Source organism: Lissotriton vulgaris, chromosome 1_1 (assembly GCF_964263255.1).
Source record: "Lissotriton vulgaris chromosome 1_1, aLisVul1.2, whole genome shotgun sequence".
NCBI lineage: Eukaryota > Metazoa > Chordata > Amphibia > Caudata > Salamandridae > Lissotriton > Lissotriton vulgaris.
The window spans coordinates 744,674,560-744,695,534 of NC_141685.1; the positions used below are offsets into that span (position 1 = coordinate 744,674,560).

General features: G+C 49.6%; 1 protein-coding gene across 2 annotated transcripts in view; it reads left to right on the forward strand.

The window, feature by feature from the left end:
- The window catches only part of CACNA1E (calcium voltage-gated channel subunit alpha1 E), a 1,936,751-nt gene that overhangs the window by 1,446,037 nt on the left and 469,739 nt on the right, over nt 1-20,975 (forward strand). For both annotated transcript variants that reach the window (XM_086955515.1, XM_086955507.1), the window contains exons 11-12: nt 684-773; nt 2,417-2,626. In XM_086955515.1, coding sequence (XP_086811641.1) covers nt 684-773; nt 2,417-2,626 — 300 coding nt within the window. The remainder of the gene's footprint in view (nt 1-683; nt 774-2,416; nt 2,627-20,975) is intronic.

Consider the following 20,975-nt stretch of genomic DNA (forward strand, 5'->3'; position numbering starts at 1 on the left):
TTGCCTGGTATCTTGTTCTGTAGCCGCCGTTTGCTTGTGACTGACACTGTAACTGTCCTCTGGTTGGTGTCTAACTTCCTAATTCTCTCCCATGGTCAGTGTGTCCCCTAAATAACACCTTTCTTTCTTTCTTTATTTCTTTATTTCTTTCTCTCTCTTACGTTCTTTCTTTCTTTCTTTCTTTCTTTCTTTCTTTCTTTCTTTCTTTCTTTCTTTCTTTCTTTCTTTCTTTCTTTCTTTCTCTCTCTCTCTTATGTTCTTTCTCTCTTACTTTCTTACTTTCTTTCGTTCTTTCTTTCTTTCTTTCTCTCTCTTACGTTCTTTCTCTCTTTCTTTCTTTCTTTCTTTCTTTCTTTCTTTCTTTCTTTCTTTCTTTCTTTCTTTCTTTCTTTCTTTCTTTCTCTCTCTCTCTTACGTTCTTTCTTTCTTTCTTTCTTTCTTTCTTTCTTTCTTTCTTTCTTTCTTTCTCTCTCTTATGTTCTTTCTTTCTTTCTTTCTTTCTTTCTTTCTTTCTTTCTTTCTTTCTTTCTTTCTTTCTTTCTTTCTTTCTTTCTTTCTTTCTTTCTTTCTTTCTTTCTTCCACTTTGATTTTAAATGCCCCATAGGCGAGGTGTTCCTCTCTGTCTGCACTGTGTTTTTTGACCTTTCTTTGTAATGCATTATGTTCACCTATGCCCCTTTAGTGCTCAGGCGTGCGACAATAAAAAGAAGCAGGCCAGAAGTGGTGAACAGAGATTCCAGTGACGATCACTGTGCAGATATCTCCTCTGTGGGTGAGTATAGAGGCAGCATGTAGTTTTCAATCCCACACATTCTCCACCAGAAGTGAGGTAACAAAGCCCAGCTTCCAATCTCCTATCCTGACTTCCAGGGAAGAATTTAAAAGTGGGGCCGATTTATGTGAGCGCAGGCATAGTGGAAGCCAATGCACCGCAAATGGAGACTCAATGTCTCTGAAAATTATATGGAAACTTTCAGTTGCACATGTGTTCGCCTGAGGCACACATATGCACACACCTCACACGCTACCAATGAACAATTGAGGCCGATAGAGCCTTTAAGCATATCTCTCTCTTATGAGGCAGGCTTATTGAAAGTAAAGTGCAAGTGTATTGTCACTTTATATAGCGCTTACTACCACTGACGAAGCGTTAGAGTGCTTTGCAGACGAGTAAGGAGTACGGGGCATATTACCAAGGGCCATTATCGCCGCCTTAGCGGAACTTTTTCCAGCTAAAGCGGTGATAATTTTCTCGCCCTATTACCTAGCTGTCGCTAACACCAGCGACAGCTAGTAGGAGATAGCGACCATCTGGGGGCCCACTTTGCATGTCCACGATATATATCGCTAATGACATGCAAAGTGGGCGTGCCAAGATGTTAGCGACTGGAAACAGTCGCTAATATCGCTATCTCCAAATATCAACAAAGCCTTACTTTTGGAAATATTCGCGCTAAGCGCAAATATCTCCAAAAACTAACGCCTGCCCAGAGCAGTTCTTAGCCATGTTATCCAATGGAAGGTGGATAACATGGCTAAGAGCATTGTCACGATAATGCATGAATATCGCTGATTTTCCAGCGATATTCATGCATGTGGCAGGATTTTTAACGCTTTTGAGATAAACCTTGATAATATCAAGGTATCTCAGCCGTAAACATCGTCGGAGCGCGGCGATATTATTTTAGCCGCTAACCATGCATAGCGATAATTATCGCTATTGCTTGGTAATATGCCCCTACATCTTTCCACTGTAAGGACCTCTTTCCCTGAAATGAGAGAAGAAATATTTCATTGCTTTCTAATGACTTCTCCACAAGTGTTTTATTTCAAATGCACTGTTTCCCAGTGGAGTCCAAACCTGCATGCTGACACAACATTGGGCGACACTGCTTCAGTTTGATCAGGGTGCACATTCCTGGCTTTATTCAGAGAGGTTTTTGTTAGATTTGCTAAATCGTAATCTATGACGAGTGAAGCTTAGCTGGCTGCATGAACGTCAATTCACCTAAAAGCCATGGGTAGTGACATTTCGTGCCCTTTGACCTTTAATTTCACTCATACTCACACATGCTCACACATATACCCATCGCATTTACACACACTGCATTATTCACTATTAGTGTAATAAAGAAAATTAAGAGATAACAAAGAAAGTGGAGCCCCGACCGACATTCATTAGGGTGAGCTGCCTCTGTGTTCATGGCACTGATTTTGCCACCTCTGAGGTCGGTGGTCTCAAGGGCAGTGCCAGGGGTTGCAAGGGTCCAGCCAGGGGTTGCAGCTGTGACCTCTTAATGACATCCATGGCTGGCAGCCACCGCCCCTTCATGCGGGAGGGTGTTTGAGCAGTTGAGGGCATGCAGTCTTTTCCTTGAGCCATTGTTGTCTCTCTCATCTCTCTGTCCCATTTAGGCACGCCTCTTGCTCGGGCCAGCATTAAGAGTGCCAAAGTGGACGGAGCCTCCTACTTCAGACACAAAGAGCGGCTACTGCGCATCTCCGTCCGCCACATGGTCAAATCCCAAGTGTTCTACTGGCTGGTCCTCTGCGTGGTGGCCCTCAACACCGGCTGTGTGGCCATTGTACATCACGACCAGTCCTTGCTGCTCTCCAGCCTTCTTTGTAAGTGCCTGCCCTCATGTGATTGCTTTTTTCCTTTTATTGTGTAGTGAGTGTGTCATGACAACGTGTAGACTTTGTAAGGGAGAGGAAGCATTCCGAACTGGTTTATGTCTGTCAGTGTGAAGGTAAACAAAGTAGCAACAGGTGGTTCATGTTTTGCAGAACTCCCAAGTCACACTGCCAGTGATCCCCAGTTCCTTTCAATTCGTAAAAGGTGGAGACGACCTTCTTACTTCCCTCTAAATATCACTATTTTCACTGTGACTTCTCTAAAAGGACATGGTGTCTCTAATTAGTACTGGTAACCCACCAATCACTTCCTCAGCAGTTGTTTTCAGCCCGTTACTAGGAATGTTACAGTCAAATCTCAGCCCTCCACCACTCAAATAAATACCTCCACTTATTGATGTAGATTTGGCAGTGCAATACAGCTATCACCAATCTGTGTTGAGATACTCACCATACCCTACCGCTGCCATTCAGTTAAGTGTTGGGATGTATTTCACCCAGTGCTTAATTTGTAAAAACATAAGTGCCAGGGTCCTCATTAGGAGCCTACTGCAACTTGCACAACCCTTTGGGTTGCCAATGACAGTACCAAGACACCAAAAAACCATCACTCTCTATTCCAGGCCCCCTAAGCTGTAAGATTGGCTTGGGCGGCAGGTATTAGCCATCTTTAATGTATTTTGAATTAATATACAACTGCTGTTGCATTCAACTGTAAATCGGACAGAGAGTGCCACCATGTACCAGATTGTCATATGTGCTGGTGTTGACAGTTAAGTGCTCGTGCCAAACACCAGAAACCACCAGCATAAATTAAGCACTATGGGGCATATTGACAAGCCCCTTGTGCCGCAGGTGCTTCACTTTTTGTGATGCGACGCAATTAGGTGCTCCATATTTACAAGGACATATAAAGCCACCCTGGTTGGCTTTTCGTGTCCTTGTAAATACGTCCCCTTTTCATGAAGCACTTTGCATGAAAGGGGCGTTCCATTGGTGTTGCTGTGAATGCGTCAGAATCCACGTCTTGTAAGGAGAAGCGTATGGAGGTGCAACAAGAAGAAATACTTTTATTTCTCCTAGGTTTTTCCTCTAGCACGCATAGAAAGTGGAAAACATCTCTTGTGATTGGTTTTGTGCAGGAATGTGTCCCTTGCTGCATGAAAATAATCATCCCCGCAACTCAGGCACCCTTGCACCGTGGTGCAAGGGTGCCTGCATTGGCGCATGGCAGCCAATTGTGCGCCAGCGCAGGGGAGAGTACAGGGATCCGTCATATTGTTGTGAAAATTGTCCATCCCTGTGCTCTGTAAGTAACGCAGCACAGCGCAGCCAAATGGCATGCAGAAACACACTGCTTTACTTTCTCATAAATAAGCCAGTAAATCACGACCCCTAAAACAGACACTTTGGTTAGTGCTTTGTTATAATCTTTCCTATGCCGCTGCCATTCTGTGAAGATTTGTAATTGACTTCACCCCCTTGCCGCTGCCACTCTGCTTAGGGCTGGGATACTCTCCACCCCCTATCACTGCCGTTCTGATTATTGCTGGAACTGCCACTCAGTTTCAAGCTGGAGTGCTCTTTCTCTTACTATGAGCACCCTGTTTTCCCCAAATTCTTGGCAATTGGACAAACTGTGTGTGCTAGCGTTTCGTCAAGTGCATAAAACACTACTGCAATAAAAAATACATGTTGTAAAAGCACAGTCTATTTCTTTTAAATACGTTTGCAATGGAAATGGAGGGAATCCAGCGTGCAACTGAAGAAGCGCTCCGGAAAACGATAGCCTTGTTTCCAAGTTCTTCCCACCAGAGCCTGTAGTCTCTTGTCGGGTTTCCTGGAAATATTTGATGTGGCTTTCTAAGAAAGGACATGATTTTTGAACCCCCAGTTTTTGCTGGTGTTAGGACAATGGCACTGTGTATGTACTCATCCCTGAAACATTAATGGAAAGGGGCGACCATTCGGTCCCCCCGAACGTATGGCGGAGTACCACGATCCCCCCGGGAAGCCATCTTGGGCGGGAGGCGCGTCTCGGCTGGTATGCCCGAAGCGGCGTAGCCGGGGCGCGCTCTTTTCCCGCCCTGGAGTGGGCTGGCCTAGACACTGACGCGGCCGGCCACGCCCTTTGGGGCAGGCGGGGGCGGGTTTACGCCCGCCCCGAAGACGGATAAAAGGAGCAACAAGCCAGGAAAGCATCCTCTTGTTCCTGTGCTCTAAAGCTGCACCTCCTCGCTGCACGTGAGCTCGAGACGGAACGAAGAGCCAATTTTGAGCGTGGTAATCTTTCTTTTTGTCTTACAGATACTCTGTCGGAGAATGCCTAAGAAAGTCGGAAAGCGAATGACTACCGACCAGATGCTGCGTTTACTCATGAAAGAAGTGACCGATCTGAAGAAACGGATGGCGGATAGAGACGGGGAAGAGGGACCGAAACGACCCTTGGCAGGAGCTGCTCCGGGAGGAAAAGGCAAGAGGCCCAGAAGGAGAGCAGCTGGGGGGGACATCCCGGTTCCCTGTGCCCCACTCGAAGAGCCAACTCCGGTGCCGGCAGAGGGGAATCCGATTCCCGTGGTGATCACCCCCGTGTCCGGGGAGGATATGCCGCCCGAGCTGGCAGCACAATTGGCAGCGTGGTTGGGAAAAGAAAGCGAGGGCGCCACGGCTGACGACGCACGGGTGTTGATGAAGCAACTGCGTGAGACGAGGGAGGCGGCGAAGGCATCATCGCCAGTTATCACGCCGGCTGCGGCAGTAGAAAAAACAACAGGAACAGGTCCAGCCGCAGATACAGCTTCCGGTTCAGGTAAGCGGCCATTGCCGATTGCGAGGGACGAGTCTGCACCTTCACGAAGGGAAAAGTTGGGTCAACATGTCCCTCTGGCTATTAAGGAGAAGATATGGGCAGATGAGTATGTAAACATCTTCTCGTTGCTTACCGATCATTATGAGATGGAGCATGTTAAGAGCCAAAAGGAGCTCATGCATCCGAGTGTTTGGCGCGCAAAGATGGCCGCCTTTAAAGTTGATGAAAACATTGGCACTTGGGGGAAGGCGTGGGGAATTTTTACCTCCATCGTGGGCGAACGTAGACCTGAGTTGCTGTCCGAATTGCCGATATACCAGACACGGATCATGGAATATTCCGTATCATATGGGGGCAATCAGTGGTTCTGTTACGATAATATTTTTAGAAAAGCAAAGGAACACGATAAAAACTTAACTTGGGATTGTTACGATTCTGTTTCATGGTCAAAAATGGAGAGTACTGGTATGTTAAAAGTACCATTAGTAGGGAGTAGCAGGGGTGAATCCTCCCGCCAATATGCCGGGACCCCCTTTCGATCAGGTACGATCAGATACAACTCGAGGCCGATCGGCAACACAGGTAAAAGGGGGATTTGTTGGAACTTCAATAGAGGTAAATGTACGAGGCCCCAGGGGTCATGTAAATTCCGTCACGAATGTGGAGGGTGTGGGCAGCCATCCCATCCGGAGTCCATGTGCAGAGCCAAAACGGGTGATAACGGGGGGAGAGGAGGCGCCAAACAGGTCTAAAATAGTCCGAGGGGCGCCTTTACCTACTCCGGTTGATACCATGGCAATGATTCCTTGGCTCAGCGAATACCCGGATCACTCTTCCGCTGGGGTGTTGAGGAACGGGTTTTCATATGGTTTCCGCATCCCAGTGGGGGAGTTTCGGGGTGTAAGAAAATGTAAAAATCAAATATCGGTCTTGCAACATACGACCGTGGTACAGGAAAAGATTGGGAAAGAGGTTACTCGAGGTCGAGTCGCCGGTCCATTTGATGAGCCACCGTGTGCTAATTTTGTTTGTTCTCCTTTGGGGGTGGTCCCTAAGAAGGACCCGGGTGAGTTCCGACTGATACATAACTTATCAGCCCCACGTGGTCTGTCCGTAAATGATGCAATAGACCCGGATGTGTGTTCGGTGCGGTACGCATCTTTCGATGAGGCCGTGGCCATGTTGAATCGCCTAGGGCCCGGGGCGCTGATGGCAAAGTCAGATATTGAGTCAGCGTTCCGGTTGCTCCCGGTACACCCAGACGATCAGCGTCTCCTTGGTTTCATGTTTCAGGGTCAGTATTACATGGATAGATGTATGCCAATGGGTTGCTCTATTTCTTGTGCATATTTTGAACAGTTCAGTTGTTTTCTGCAATGGGTCTTCACAAGGAAGACGGGTTTACAGCATGTCATGCATTATCTCGATGATTTTTTGTTTCTGGGGGCGGCCGGGGGTCCCGAATGTGGACAGGCTTTGAATGAATTTTGTATTTTGATGAAGCATTTCGGTGTGCCATTGGCACCAGGTAAGACTGTGGGTCCCTCGACTTGCCTCGAGTTCCTGGGGATCGAACTCGACTCTGTGGAAGGTTGTTTTAGATTACCTAAAGAGAAGGTGATAAGATTCAGGGCTGCCCTGGAAGCTTGTATTAGCGAGTCCAAGGTCAGGCTGCATCAGTTGCAACAATTGGTGGGACAGCTGAATTTTGCCCTGAGAGTCATGCCGATGGCCCGCCCCTTTTCCCGCTCGATCGCTCGAGCCATGGTCGGCCTGAAGGAGGGTCATCATCGCACACGGTTATCGGCAGAGGTTCATCAGGACATGCGCATTTGGTTGGCATTTCTGGCGGATTTCAATGGTCGAATTGTCTGGAACAAACCGGCGGTGTCCTCCGAGGAGCTGGGGCTGTGGACAGATTCGGCAGGGAGCACTGGTTTTGGTGCCATATTCGGCACACGATGGTCGGCTCAAAAATGGCCGTTATGGTGGCATGAGTGTGGACTGACAAGTAACATTGCCTTTTTGGAACTTTTTCCCATTCTTGTCGCCCTGAAAACTTGGCCCGAAGGGTTCAGAGATCACTCTGTGGTGTTTTGGTCTGATAACATGACCGTGGTTGAGTGTATCAACAGCCAGGCAGCACGATGCAAATGGATTCTGAGATTGCTCAAAGAAATTGTGTTATTGTGTATGCAGTTGAATGTACTATTCAAGGCAAGACATGTGCCAGGGGTAATGAATAAAGCGGCTGATGCGCTTTCTCGTTTTCGTATGCAGGCCTTCTGGGGTTTTCTGCCCACAGCGGACCCAGTGGCGGCACCCTTCCCCGAAGCTCTCTGGTCTCTCGGTGCCCCGAATTACAGAACCTCGTGGGAGAGAGTTTAGCACCCAGGACGAGGAAGGCATACCAAGGGGCGTTCCGATCCTACTGGGCCTTTGTGGGGGATGCTAGGAGGGAGCTTTGGGGTCAGGAAGAACTGGTAGTGGATTTTCTGCTGTCCCTACATCAGGCAGGCAAATCAGTGGCTACGGCCCAGAGGCATCGGGCCGCCATTTCCTTTATGGCAAGGGCTCATGGGATCCAGGACCCGACTGCGTCTTTCGTTGTGCAAAAAGCGCTACGTGGGTGGCAACGCCTTGAGGGTCGCAGAGTAGATGAAAGGCGCCCGATAGGTCTGGATAGGTTGGCTTTGTTATTATCTGTACTTCCTGCAACCTGTTCATCCCAGTATGAAGCAGTGTTATTCCGAGCCGCTTTTGTGCTAGCATTCCATGGGGCTATGCGGGTAAGCGAACTAGTGGCAAGGAACAAGCAGGATACCATGGGGGGACTGTGCCGAGAGCACGTCCAAGTCAGGGGGGAGACAATGACTGTCTCATTTGTCAAGTCCAAGACCGATCAGGGTTCGATGGGGGACTGCATAATGGTACGAAGGATTCCCGGGTCGTCCATGTGCCCGGTGGGTTGCGTTGAGGAATATTTAGCGCAAAGGGTGGCATCATGGGGGGGGACCTTGTTGAGACACGCTGACGCCACCCCACTGACGAGGTTTCAGTTTCAGCGGGTGCTTGCGATGTCGATTTCTGCCGCGGGCATGAACCCCGGCGAGTTTGGGACCCATTCCTTTCGGATAGGGGCTGCTACCGAGGCTACAGCCAGGGGTCTGAATGTCGATCAAGTAAAACGTGTGGGGCGTTGGTCCTCGAATTGTTATAAAAGGTATGTGCGGTTGCACATGTTGTGAAGCGGTAATGATGTACTCACGCTTCTTGTTTTTGTTTGGTTTCAGTTGCGCGAGCCTACGAGGCGGGGCGGACTGTGCAGTCGACCCAACACCGGGCCAGCGGTCAGACATCACCGGCTGTGAAAAAGGAGGTGTGGGTCGTGGGCCACTCATACGTGAGGCGTGCCGCGGACGTATTCAAAGCAGGTGACATGATTCACGTGGCTGGGGAATACGGGTACAGTGTGTCCTTCTACGGAAAGGGCGGGCTCTGTATTGACCAGTTTCAATCATTTTTCGAGGGTTTGTTAGGGCGGACAAGGTCACCGCCGTCTGTAGTCATAATGCATCTTGGGGGCAATGATTTGGTGACCACTGGTAGACGACTTCTTCTTGAGGCGATGCTTTCCACGGTAAGTTGGTTAGCGAGAAGAGTTCCAGGGTGCACAATTGCATGGTCCCATATGATCCCACGGAAAGTGTGGCGGGGGGCTCTTTCGGTCTCTGCCCTGAATCATTCAGTAAGGAAAATTAATAATAAAGTGAGTAGACTGTTCCGTTCAAGTACACTGCATTCTATTTTGCATGGTTGTATTAAAGGGGACAGTATGTATTTGGGGGCTGGTGTTCATTTGTCTCGAATGGGGAACGAGTTACTCATAGGAGACCTGATAGCTTGGTTGAAAACTTTAGGCAGGAGTGTTGTGGGGTGTCCGGATAGCCGGTCAACTATCCGGCCTGTGGCGGTAAGGTCATGATCGGTGAGCAGTAATTGGAGGATCCCTATGGGTGGGCGTCACCCATTACGGATGGGAGCGCTCAAGGGAGGTGGCCATTGGCCCCTCAACGGGGAGGCGGTACCTTCTAAGGATGGGCCGCCGAAAGAAAAGGAAAGGCGGTCAAGGCCCCTTCCTGGGTAGGAGGGGCTACAGCCCCCTCCTGGGGAATTTCCCGGGGCCAGGACATCTGCGACGGCAGATGTGGTAAGTTGTGTGGGGTTTGGGAGGGGGTCTACGCTACCTTCTAGATACCTCACACGTGTCCTCGGACGACCTTTAAATGGCGTCGAGTTTATTGGGGCCCCCGTCAAGTCAAGGGAAATTGGTAAATGCACTTGAGGTACACCTCTGTGCGGTCGCCCCTCACAAGTGAGGGGGATATGTCTGGTTTAGGGATCCTGACACCGGTTACGACCTTGCCGTTGGCCCTTAAACGTTAGGATGTACAATTTCAAGTTAAATGTTTTGTAGGATGTTAGTTCGGCTAGGAGAACCTTTGTATTAGAGAATATGTTAAGGTTAGCCAAACATCGCAATGTGGAAATGAAATTGTACAGTAATATGAAACTGTTATTTTAATGTTTTAATTTTGTTTCATATTTTAATAAATACGGCCGGGAGGGTCACTCCCTCCCGTCTTCCAAAAGTTCAGAACCGTTTCCGGTGTCCCATCCTTGGGGATTGTGTTGAGAGGGGGTGGCGGGTATCTCAGCCATATAGGTTTTTGCTAGAGACTTCCAGCTGCACATTCCATACTTAAGAATGTTCCTCAGGTTTCAGCCCTGATCTGGAAACTCTTTCTGAGTGCGCTGATCTCAGTTAATTCTTTTCCTTACCATCAGTGCAGATCCGGCTCGAGCTCCCCCAGTCATTTTTTTTACTGGATTGTTCGACTTTTTGTCAAACACTTTTCCAGTGTGCCTTTTTTTCAGAACATTTTTGTGTCTAATGCCCTCTAAAAAACCTACTTGTTTTAAGCCTTGTGGTGCCCATCACAGGCAAATGTCTGTGACAGACCCTCACTTGGTCTGCCTTTGGTGCTCGGAACAAAACCATGACTCCAAAGTCTGCTTGGATGGCAAGACCATGAATCTGAAGGCAATCCATGAGCAAGCCATAAGGCTCCTGGCTGCTCAACATGTGACTCTGCACCATTCCAGATCCAAGTCATGGGGGAGGTCCCGGGACCACTCTCGGAATCGCTTGCGCCAATCATCATTGCGATCCCCAATTTTATTGGGTAAGTTCCAAAAAAAGAAATCCCAGAAGGCAAAGTGTTATTTGGCTTCTCTGCGCCAGTCAAAGTTATTGGCACAAGTCTAGGCCCTACTAACACAAAGTCCCCCTGGAGACTAAGCCTGGGTTTGCTCTGTGCCTCTCTGAGTTTCCCGGAGCAGGAACTAATTTTTCGGTAGTCAGACCTCTCTGGAGCCCCCTCTTGCCCCATTGGTCCGAAGGGGACCAAGTTGGACTTCTGCCGGCTGGTTCGTGCCCTTGCAATCTGTGCCTATATCTGGACCGACCCCGATCATGACTCCACAACCTCCACAAGAGTTTGTTCCAGTGGTGGTGTTCCGGGGACAACCGATACCCATCAGCGGTGCCAATCCCATCATAATTCCAAACTCTGATACAAAGTCCAACCTGCGTTGCTCGACACTGGCACTGACCAGACCCAAACAGTCTGAGTCTGAGACAGAGCTTTATTTCCCCGAAAGGCCCTCTGAGGATTATGAATGAAGGGGATCTGAGGATCTCTATATTTATCCCCTGCTCCGAGAAGATACCTTGGCCAAGGATAACTGGTATGAGAAACTGGCTTATGCCAGAGGTCTGGATACCTCACCAGACACTGGCCTACTCTCTCCTCCTACAGTGGCTACAGAGGAGGGACCTCCTTTGCAATGGTGGCACGTAGAGCGTCTGAGGTCCTGAGCCTTACGCTGTCTGCAGTGGAAGTCAAAACAAACATCTTGATAGAGGTGCTTCTACCAGAGTTATCCCCCTCAGAGCCTTTGCTCCCCTTTAATAAAGCCCTCACAGAACCCCTGCTCGAGGCCTGGGCCAAGCCCTGCACAGGCACTTCTGAGCACAGGACAATTACCTGCCGCCATTGCCCCTCCCCCGGGGACCCAGCCTTCCTCACTCAGCACCCCACCCCTGAGAACCTGGCAGTCCAGGCCTCATCTTCTAAAGTTAAGTCTGACATGTTCCTAACCAAACCACCGAACAGGAAACCCAAGAGGCTGTACACCTTTGGGAAGAGGATTTTATCTTCCACCAACCTTTCACTGTGATCAGTGAACTCAGTGTGCTTATAAGGCCGATACTTTCATACTCTATGGGATTCAGTTGGGCAAGTGCTGCCTATGGTCTCGGAGGAGGCCTGAGCTATACTCTCTCAATTAGTTGCTGATGGTAGAGATGTAGCCAAATTCACCATGCACTGCGGACTGGGTATGACCAACTTGCTAGGCAGAGTGATTACATTGTCATTTGCACTCAGATGCCATGCCTGGTTGATTTCAACTGGCTTTTTGGGCATGTCCAGGAATCCCTTATGGACATGCCTTTTGATGGCACTCGCCTTTTGACAAAAAGGCAGATTCAGCTCTTGACCATTTTAAAGATAGCAGGGCAACCACTATGCCAGTAGGCTTTACCATGGCCCCAAAGCTGCTACATTCTTCCTATCCCTCCTTCCGTGGCTATGATGGGTGCTACCAGTTGCATCTTTTCACCCCCAGCCACCATGGCCACTGGGCTCCTCAGTCCTTTTATGGCTGCAGCTCCCAAAGCCCTCATAGGAACCAATACCAAAGGTCTACTTGGTCCACCATCCCCTCCGGCTCCACAGCCTCAATGCCCCTGTAAGATATCCTTGCATCATCATGGACAGCCACTTGGTGGTAGAATCTGGCACCACCTGCCCCAATGGCGTATAATGAATTCCTATAACCCATTACGAAAGGCCCGCCACTCATGCCACCATCCACAGATCAACTGATGAAGGGCTAACTTTTGCTCTTATGGCTTGAAGTTCAGGGTCTTTTAAGTAAAAGAGACATCAAGAGGGTGCTAACACAGAAGTAGGTCATGATTGCTATTCCCGCTACTTACTGGCGCCACAAAAGGATGGAGGACTTTGTCCTATTCTAAATCTGCGCCCTCTCCCTTACTTGCTGAAAGAGAAAATGTTCTGAATGCTCACTCTGGAGCAGGTCCTGTCTGCCGTACATCCTGGGAACTGGTAGTGTTGGACATGTAGGACCCATATTTTCATATTCCAGTCCTGCCAGCCCACAGGCATTACTGTGGTTCATGGTGAGTCAGCTGCATTTCCATTTCACTGTGGTCACTGTCGGTCTTACCAGTGACCCTCGGGTGTTCACAAATGTGATGGCAATGGTTGCAGGCCATATGTAGAGATCAAGGGTTACAGTCTTCCCCTACCTCAACTAATGCCTTTCGAAGGTAGGCTTACCGCAGGCAGTCGTCCAGACTACAGTGGACCTTTTGTATTTGCTGGGGTTCTCTATCAACGTGCCAAAGTTTGACCTGACTCTCTCTCAGACATTCCCTTTCATCAGGGCAGTTCATGATACAATGCAGTTCCATGCCTATCCTTTGGAGCAGTGAGTCCACGATATTCAGGCCATGATACCGATGTTTTAGCCTCTATCATGGATTTTGATGAGACTGACTCTGAGGCTGCTGGGCCTCATAGCCTCTTGCATCCTGTTGGTGAAGCATGCCCATTGGTATATAGGGCTCTGCAGTGGGACCTGATGGCCTGGTAGATTCAGCATCAGGGAAGTCTTTCCAACCTGGTCCAGATATCGGAGAGACCTGCAAAAGACCTATAGTGGTGGCTGACAAACTAGGTTTGGATCAGCAGCAGACCTATCTCCTTCCCCCACACAGAACTCACAGTGGTCATAGAGGCATCACTCCTGGGTTGGGATGGCCCTCTGGGGGACGTGGAGGTCAGAGGACTCTTGTCTCTGGCGGTTTCTCACCTCCACAGCAACCTGTTGGAGTTGAGAGCAATACGCTTGGCATTGAAAGCATTCCTTTCATCCATCATAGGGAGGCTGGTTCAGGTGTTTACAGACAACACCACCCCCATGTGGTATTGCAACAAACAGGTTGTAGTGGTGTCCTAGACCCTGTGCCTGGAGGCTCTGTGCCTCATGGCTGGAATGTCAGGACATCTTCCTAGTTGAGCAGCACCTGATGAGATCTCTAAACGCCAGGGCGGACAAACTCAGTTAATGATGCCTCCCTGATAAAGGGGTGTTGGGTTCCAATGCCTCTTCAGAGATTGGGGAGAACCTTGGTTAGATCTCTTTGCTACCGCCAAGAACACAGAATGCCAACAGTTCAGCACACTGGAGTTTCCAAGGTAGTTCTTGCTCGGAGACTCGTTACATCCGAGTGGAGCTCAGAACTCCTGCATGCATTCCTATCAATACCACACTTGCCCAGAGTTCTCAAGAAGATCTGGAATGACCAGGGTCACTTCAGCTTAATGACTCTGGATTGGGCATTGAGAGCATGGTATCCTGAACTTCTGAGCATGAGTCTCAGACCTCCAATCAGGTCGCTTCTTCAAGGGGATCTGCTGTCACAGCAGCAGAGCAGGGTTCTACACCTGAACCTGTGCACTTTCCACCTGTATGGGTGGAGACTGAGCGGTGACAGCTGAGAGTTTTCGATCTGCTTCCTGATATATGTAACATCATCTTAGCAGCCAGACATCTGTCCACTAAGTCTATTTATGCCTGCCAATATAACACATTTGTGACTTGATGTGCTTCCAAATTCATTGATTCTCTGTCTGCATTCCTAGCTGAATTTATTTTGTTTGCATTGTGCCTTGGCCCTCAATTTCTTGTTTGGTCACAGTTAAAGGATACCTTTCGGTCAGCTTGGCATTCTTGCATCCCTCAACAATGCATTCCTAAACCACCCGGTCTCAACCACAACCGCATTTTTACCACGCAGGCCTTTCCAATACATTTTGTTGTGAAGGAATGATTGGTAAAGGCATACATGAAAAGATCACACCCCAGCCCCCTGCCCTTAACCTTAAAAACCAGCACCCAGGACTGCATCCCCCACCCTAGCAGTAAACACTACCAAGACCCCCCCCCGCCCTGAACTCTAAAAACTAATCCCTAGCCATGCAATGTACTCCAGCCCAAAATACTACCTGCCCCCTGCCCTGAGCCCTAAAATAGCCCCAGGCCAAAAAAACGCCCCAAACACCAGCCCCCTGCCCATAGCCCTCAAATGGCCCCATGCCAATAAACTACCCAGACCACTGCCTCTTGCCCTGAGCCCTAAAACAACCCCAGATCAAAAAACAACGTCTACCCCATCCCCCTGCTCTGAGTCCTAAAACGGCCCCCTGCCCTGAGCCCTAAAACAAACCCCCGTGAAAACGACCCCCTTCTCCCTGAAAACTAACCCCACCCGCCAAGCCCAACTTACCAAGCGCGTCCTGGTCCTTCCTCTCCCGATCCTTCCTGTTCCTCTCCCTGCCCATCTGGTCTCTGGAACTAGATGACTGACTGCCTTAAGCACAAATAGGCATGGTTCAGGCATATGCATGGTGAAGGTATATGCATTTTGAAGGCAAGTGGCGTTCTGCTTGCTTGGTAAAGGCATGTGTAGCTTAGCCCTCACCATTAATTCCGTTTCCCTTCTTGCGGTTTCCGGGCCAACGCTCCCTGTTTAATTCATCTGTTTTTACATGTTTCCTGAATAGTTTGCAACATGTTTACTCCTACACCTTTCATTTTACCCCACTGGGACCTTAATTTAGTTCTTACATATCTGGTATGCTCACCTTTTGAGCCCATGCACAGCTGACCTCTTCAACTGCTCACCATGAAAACAGCCCTTCTCTCGTGTTTATTACATCTGCCAGGAGGCTTAGTGAGTTGCAAGCACTCTCAGTTTACCCTCACTCTACTACCTTCTTTCCAGATAAACTGATCATTAGAACCCATGCTCCTTCCTGTCCAGGGTTGTTACACCTTTTTTTTTAAAAACAAATTTTGTTTGTCACGGTTCACATAAGCTGCAGAGCCCGCAATCCGGAGACTGCTGCACATATCAATTGTACAACAAAAAAGACATTGACTTTTATAAAAATGAAAAAACCATAATAGAACAAACCCCCCGTTCCCCCCACTCCCGATTGCGCCCATGCCACAAAGAAAAAGTACAATACCCCCGGAACAAAACAACAATCCCATCGGCCTCCCAGCAAAGCCCGGCTTCTACACACCCATCAATCCGGCAAGCGAACATCCCCCTCCGGTGGCGGATCTAGATCCAATCCCCGGTAGTCTGCCCATCTTTTCCAAATCTTCTAATGCTTGCAGGGGCACCCCCTGGCAATGAAGACCGGCTGTTTGAGTCCCATACAAAAATCCATCTCATTCCTCCATGCAGCCAGCGACGGAGCCCAGGGCACCTTCCAAGCCCTGGCAATATCCCTCTTCGCCATCGTGAGACCTAATAACAAGAGGTGTCGCTTGCCCCCAATTCCATCCATGACATGTAGCAGGGCTAGGCACGGCGTGCAGGGAATCTCCCAGACCAACACCTCCGACAGGCAGGAGAACACCCCCCTCCAAAAGCGATGTAGGGAAAGACAGCTCCAGACTGTGCAGAAGCCCGCCCTCCTCTTGCCTACAGCGGAGACACTCAATCATTCCTGCCCTCCGCAAACTCACTCTAGTGAAATACACTTGGTGTAAGTATTTGAATTGTATCAACCGCAGGTGCATGGCTATAGCCGCCCCCCGCAGGCTCGCTAAAGCCTCTGCCCAGTCCTCCTCCTCCAGAAAAACACACATTATCCTCCCATGCTGTCTTAAGCCGTTGCAAAGTTGTGGAACAATGAATGACCAACTTCTGATATATGCGAAAAATCTTGCGGTCCGGTAGTTCCCCCAAACTTTTTTCGCTTCTATGGGGCTGAATTCAGGGAGAGACTCCAGGCCTTCCAGACTAGGTGCCAGCGCGTGTCAAAACTGCAAGTATCTGAAGAACTGGGATCCTGGCATCCCATATTCGTCCCGCAGGTCCTGGAACGATTTAAGTGTCAGATCAGTCATCACGTCCCCTAGGGCCGAAATACCTATAGAGTCCCATCCCAGGAAGCCCTGCAAAGCTGCCAACTGAGGCAAACGCCCGTTGCCCCAGAGAGGATTCTCCTGGGTCAGGACATTCCACCACCCCATCCTGCCCTGAGCCTGTCTTCAGACATGAAACACCACTCGCGTGACCGGGGGCAGAAGCTTCCGAAGCGGTGCGGAATATAGGAGTGTGTGTAGAGGTTTGTTGTTTGTTGCCCATAAGCTGCCGCTCAACCGCGTAGGCCGGGTCACCCCTAACCCCCGTACCACTACTCATTGAGGACCAGCAAGTGTGAGGCTTGGTAATAGGAGAGGACGTCTGAAGTAGCAAGACCACCGGTATACGTAGATAGAAAACAGGTGCGAAGGGCCACCCTCACCGCACAAAAACCCTCCCAATCCTGAGTTTACCTGCCTGAACCAGCAGGGTGAAATCAGGTAGGGATGATTCTGTAATTGATAAAGGAGACGGGGAAGCGCTACCATCTTGAAGGTGGCCGACCTACCGTATATAGTTAAGGGCATGTGGGACCACACCTTAAGGTCTTCGCGGGTTCGATTCCACACCGTGACCAGATTGCGTTCCCTGGATACTGCCGGTACATCAGACAAAAAGACCCCCAAATACTTCAGCCCCCCCCCCATCGCCAGTTGAAGGGCTGAGGCCCATGCACCTACCCTCGGCCCACCCCCCAGAACCCACAGCGTGGACTTGCATGGATTCACGTACAACCCAGAGGTCTCACCAAAAATCTGAAGGATGGCCATCAACCGTGGCCCCGACCTATCCAAATCGGTAGTAAAGAACAGGACATCATCCGCGTAAAATGCTATTCTATCTGTGAGACCCGGCGCCCATTGAAACCCCTAAAATTAGGCATCAATGCACACCCAGGCCGCCAGCAGCTCCATGGCGAGCACAAAAAGATAGGGGGAGAGGGGGCAGCCCTGACGCGTGCCCTGCTTGATAGAGAAAGAGCAAGAAAATCGCCCCTCCAACCCGCACTGATGCCGTGAGGTCAGTGTAAAGCAGGTGCAAATAGGCCAGAAAGTGCGGGTCGAGATTAAGCTTCCGCAGCAGAGCAAACAAGTACACCCAGTTCAGGGAATAGAAGGCCCTATCCATGTCAGCCAGCAGTAACGCTGCCGGTTCCCCAAGCCGCCCACTGGCCGATTCCGCAACGTGCGCACGCCTAATATTGGGGGGAGTCACCCTCTGAGGCATAAACCGAGCCTAGTCTGGGTGTACCAGTGCGGTGATGTGTGGCCTAAGTCGATTGGGCAACGCCTTGGCCAATACCTTCGCCTCCACATTAAGAAGGGAGATGGGGCGATACCATGTATGCTGCTCCAGAGTTCTACCCGGCTTGAGGAATACTACCACCTCCGCATGTCTCCAGTCTGGGGGAAGCAAACCGCACTCCCGCGCCTCCTCTACCACCGGCCGAAAATGTGGGGCCAGCTGTACAAAAAAAACGTTAAAAGAATTTGCTGGGGAAACCATTCGGGCCCGGAGCCTTCCCGGGATTCAACTCCCCCCGGGCCGTACCCAACTCATCATTCGACAGAGGCCTATCTAATTGGTCCTGCACCTCATCCGAGACAGTCTTAGGGGGAAGGTCATCAATGAACTTCGTAATGACCGCAGCTGCAAGACATTCTTTTGGCACGTATAGGTGCTCATAATATGCCGCAAAGCTCTCTGCAATAGCCGGGGGCTCAAGAATCGGCGCTACCGCAGGGTCCAGGACACGCAGCAAAGGCTGGGCATGCAGGGTACCCTGACACAGGCGGTGGAGCATCTTGCTTGATTTATCCCCCCATTGATAGACCCTACTACGTGTTGCCAGCCAAGCCTGATGAGCCTCATCCATCAGCAGTGCTGCATATTGTTGCTGAGCTAACACTAGTTGCCGTCTGGCCGGGCCCCCATCCGTCTCCCGACCCCTGCGTTCCAGCGCCTCCACTTCTGCCTCCCGACGCACCAGGTCCTTCTGCTGCTCCCTCCGCCCTGCCACACACCACAAAATATCTACCCCTCGCAGCGTGGGTTTCAATGCCTCCCAAAGCACCGCTGGGGATTCGACCGACCCCACATTAACAACCAGATAATTATCTATCTCTTTGGCCAAGCGTTCCCTGTATTCCTCCTTCTGCAGTTGCCACCCCGACATACGCCATCTAAGTGGCTGCCGCCCTTGGCCAATCCGGAATGTGAGAGCAACGGGTGAGTGATCCGACAATCCTCTGGGCATATTATCCGCTGACAACACTCTGTGCACTAGCCCTCTGGGAACAAATATGTAGTCTAGCCTCAAGAAGAAGTCGTGTGCTGTGGAGACGTAAGTGTACTCCCCGCTAAGGCCATGTTTGTGTCTCCATACATCCGCCCAGTCTAGCTCTGTTACCAGGGAGTGTAGTTTGGTAAGGGATCCTCCCAAAGCAACAGAATCCCCGCTCCTCCATCTATCCTGACCCAGCTCCATCACATCATTCCATTCCCCCTACAAGAGACAGTGTATCCAGCATATCCCCCCACATTGTTAGAAGTCGTTCCACTAAAGACCACTGTAATGGCAGTGGAGCGTACACACTGCCCAGCGTCAAGACGTCTCCCCCAATTCTGCCCTGTATAAAGACAGACGCTTCCTGTGTGTCTGACCAAAGTCTCTCATGTGTATAGGGGACCATGCAGTGAATAAATATCGCTACGCCCCGTGAGCCCCGTGTGCCTTGCCCCACTCTAGGAGACTTGGAGCTCCAAAAAAAACCAGAAGATAAAACTTTGATTGGTGTGAGCCACTTTACCTCCCGACCTCCACTCCATTGCTGTCAGCCTGAAATCTTGCCTAGATTCTGGTCAACCATACGCGGTAATGTCTGATTTGTACGTACTATTCTCTTGGCTCTTTTGTCTTAAAACTTTAAAAATTCCTATATCCAGTTCCCTTCATCTGATTATGATAGTTTAAATGCCATTTTTCTTATTAATTATTTCTTCATTTTCTACATTGATCTTGAAATCTTATTATGTTGTGGTTTAGACATTAAAATCAGTCGCGGCTGGCATGGGTCGCGAGTAGGGGTGGAGTGTTTCGCACGGGGACAGGGTGGCGCGGGGGAGGTTTAATTTTAATTACAAAAAAATTAATACCGATCTGGTCCAGCGTAGTCTCTGTTCCTCGCAGGAAGCAGGAATCAGGCAGCCTCGCTCCCCTCCTCTAAGCCAATCACAATGCTGCAATGGCAGCATTGTGATTGATGAGGACGGCACCCAACCAGGCGCCTATGGGAAGGCCATTTTATCCATGTAGTCTGCATGCAGCCTACATGGAGAAAATGGCTCAGTGTGCATGACTGGTTTGGTCGGCCCTAGAGGGCCGATCAAACATTCAGGACCCGCAACATTGGGCTAGCCACTCCTCCGCTGCCCTGCTGCAGGACGACCCACACGCCCACCGTCAACAAACCCTTCTGCTTTCTCGCAGTGCAAGAAGTAGTAATAAAAAAACGTATTTATACCATTTTATGTTACTGCTTCTCACAATGCGAGAAAGCAGTGGGGCGACGCTCCTCCGCCCACATGGAGGAACCGCCCCTGTTTAAAATTATTTTATACTTCATGAACTTTAGACACATTTCTCTGGGAAATTGCCTGCTGCTTTGACTTTGCTACAATGGATTTAACAGAGAGTCTCTTAGAAATGTGTTGTTACCTACCCATAATGTATGTATTAAGCTGGTGAAGGCATCCCTTTCCCAGAATAATTACTCACATTCTAACATGTTTTACGCAGTGGCAGTTCCTCTCAGGGGCTACAGCACCCCCACAGGTTGAGGCACTACATAATGCTCTTATCCTCAGCACACACTGTGCTAATTATTTATCCTGGCTGTGTTCATCAAAACATAAATCTCTTATTTTCATGAACACTGCCAGTCCTTTGGTCAGCCCTCTCAGCTTCTCCACCAGGCTTCTAATGACAGAAGGAGGAGGAGGAGGGAGCTGATGGGGCTAAGCGGCGTGCCATACAAAGAGTGCTATTTAAAAACCCTAGGGCCATATTTATGGCTAAGTCATGCATTGCGGCACAGCAAGTTGCATTGATGCACTGCACTGTGTGACAGGGAACGGGCAAGAATGCACTGCATTTAAGTCAATACGATTTATTCCTGCCTTTTCCCCCCTGCTAGCGCCCTTTTGGCTGCCTAGCACCAACACAGGCACCCTTGCAACATGGTGCAAGGGTGGCTGCGTTGTAAGAAGGATTGTTTATATGCAGGAAGGGGCACTTTCCTGCACAAAAACAATCACCTGAGGCTCTTTCCTTGTGCGCTGCAGGATGCAGGTTTTTAGCGGAATCACAGGTC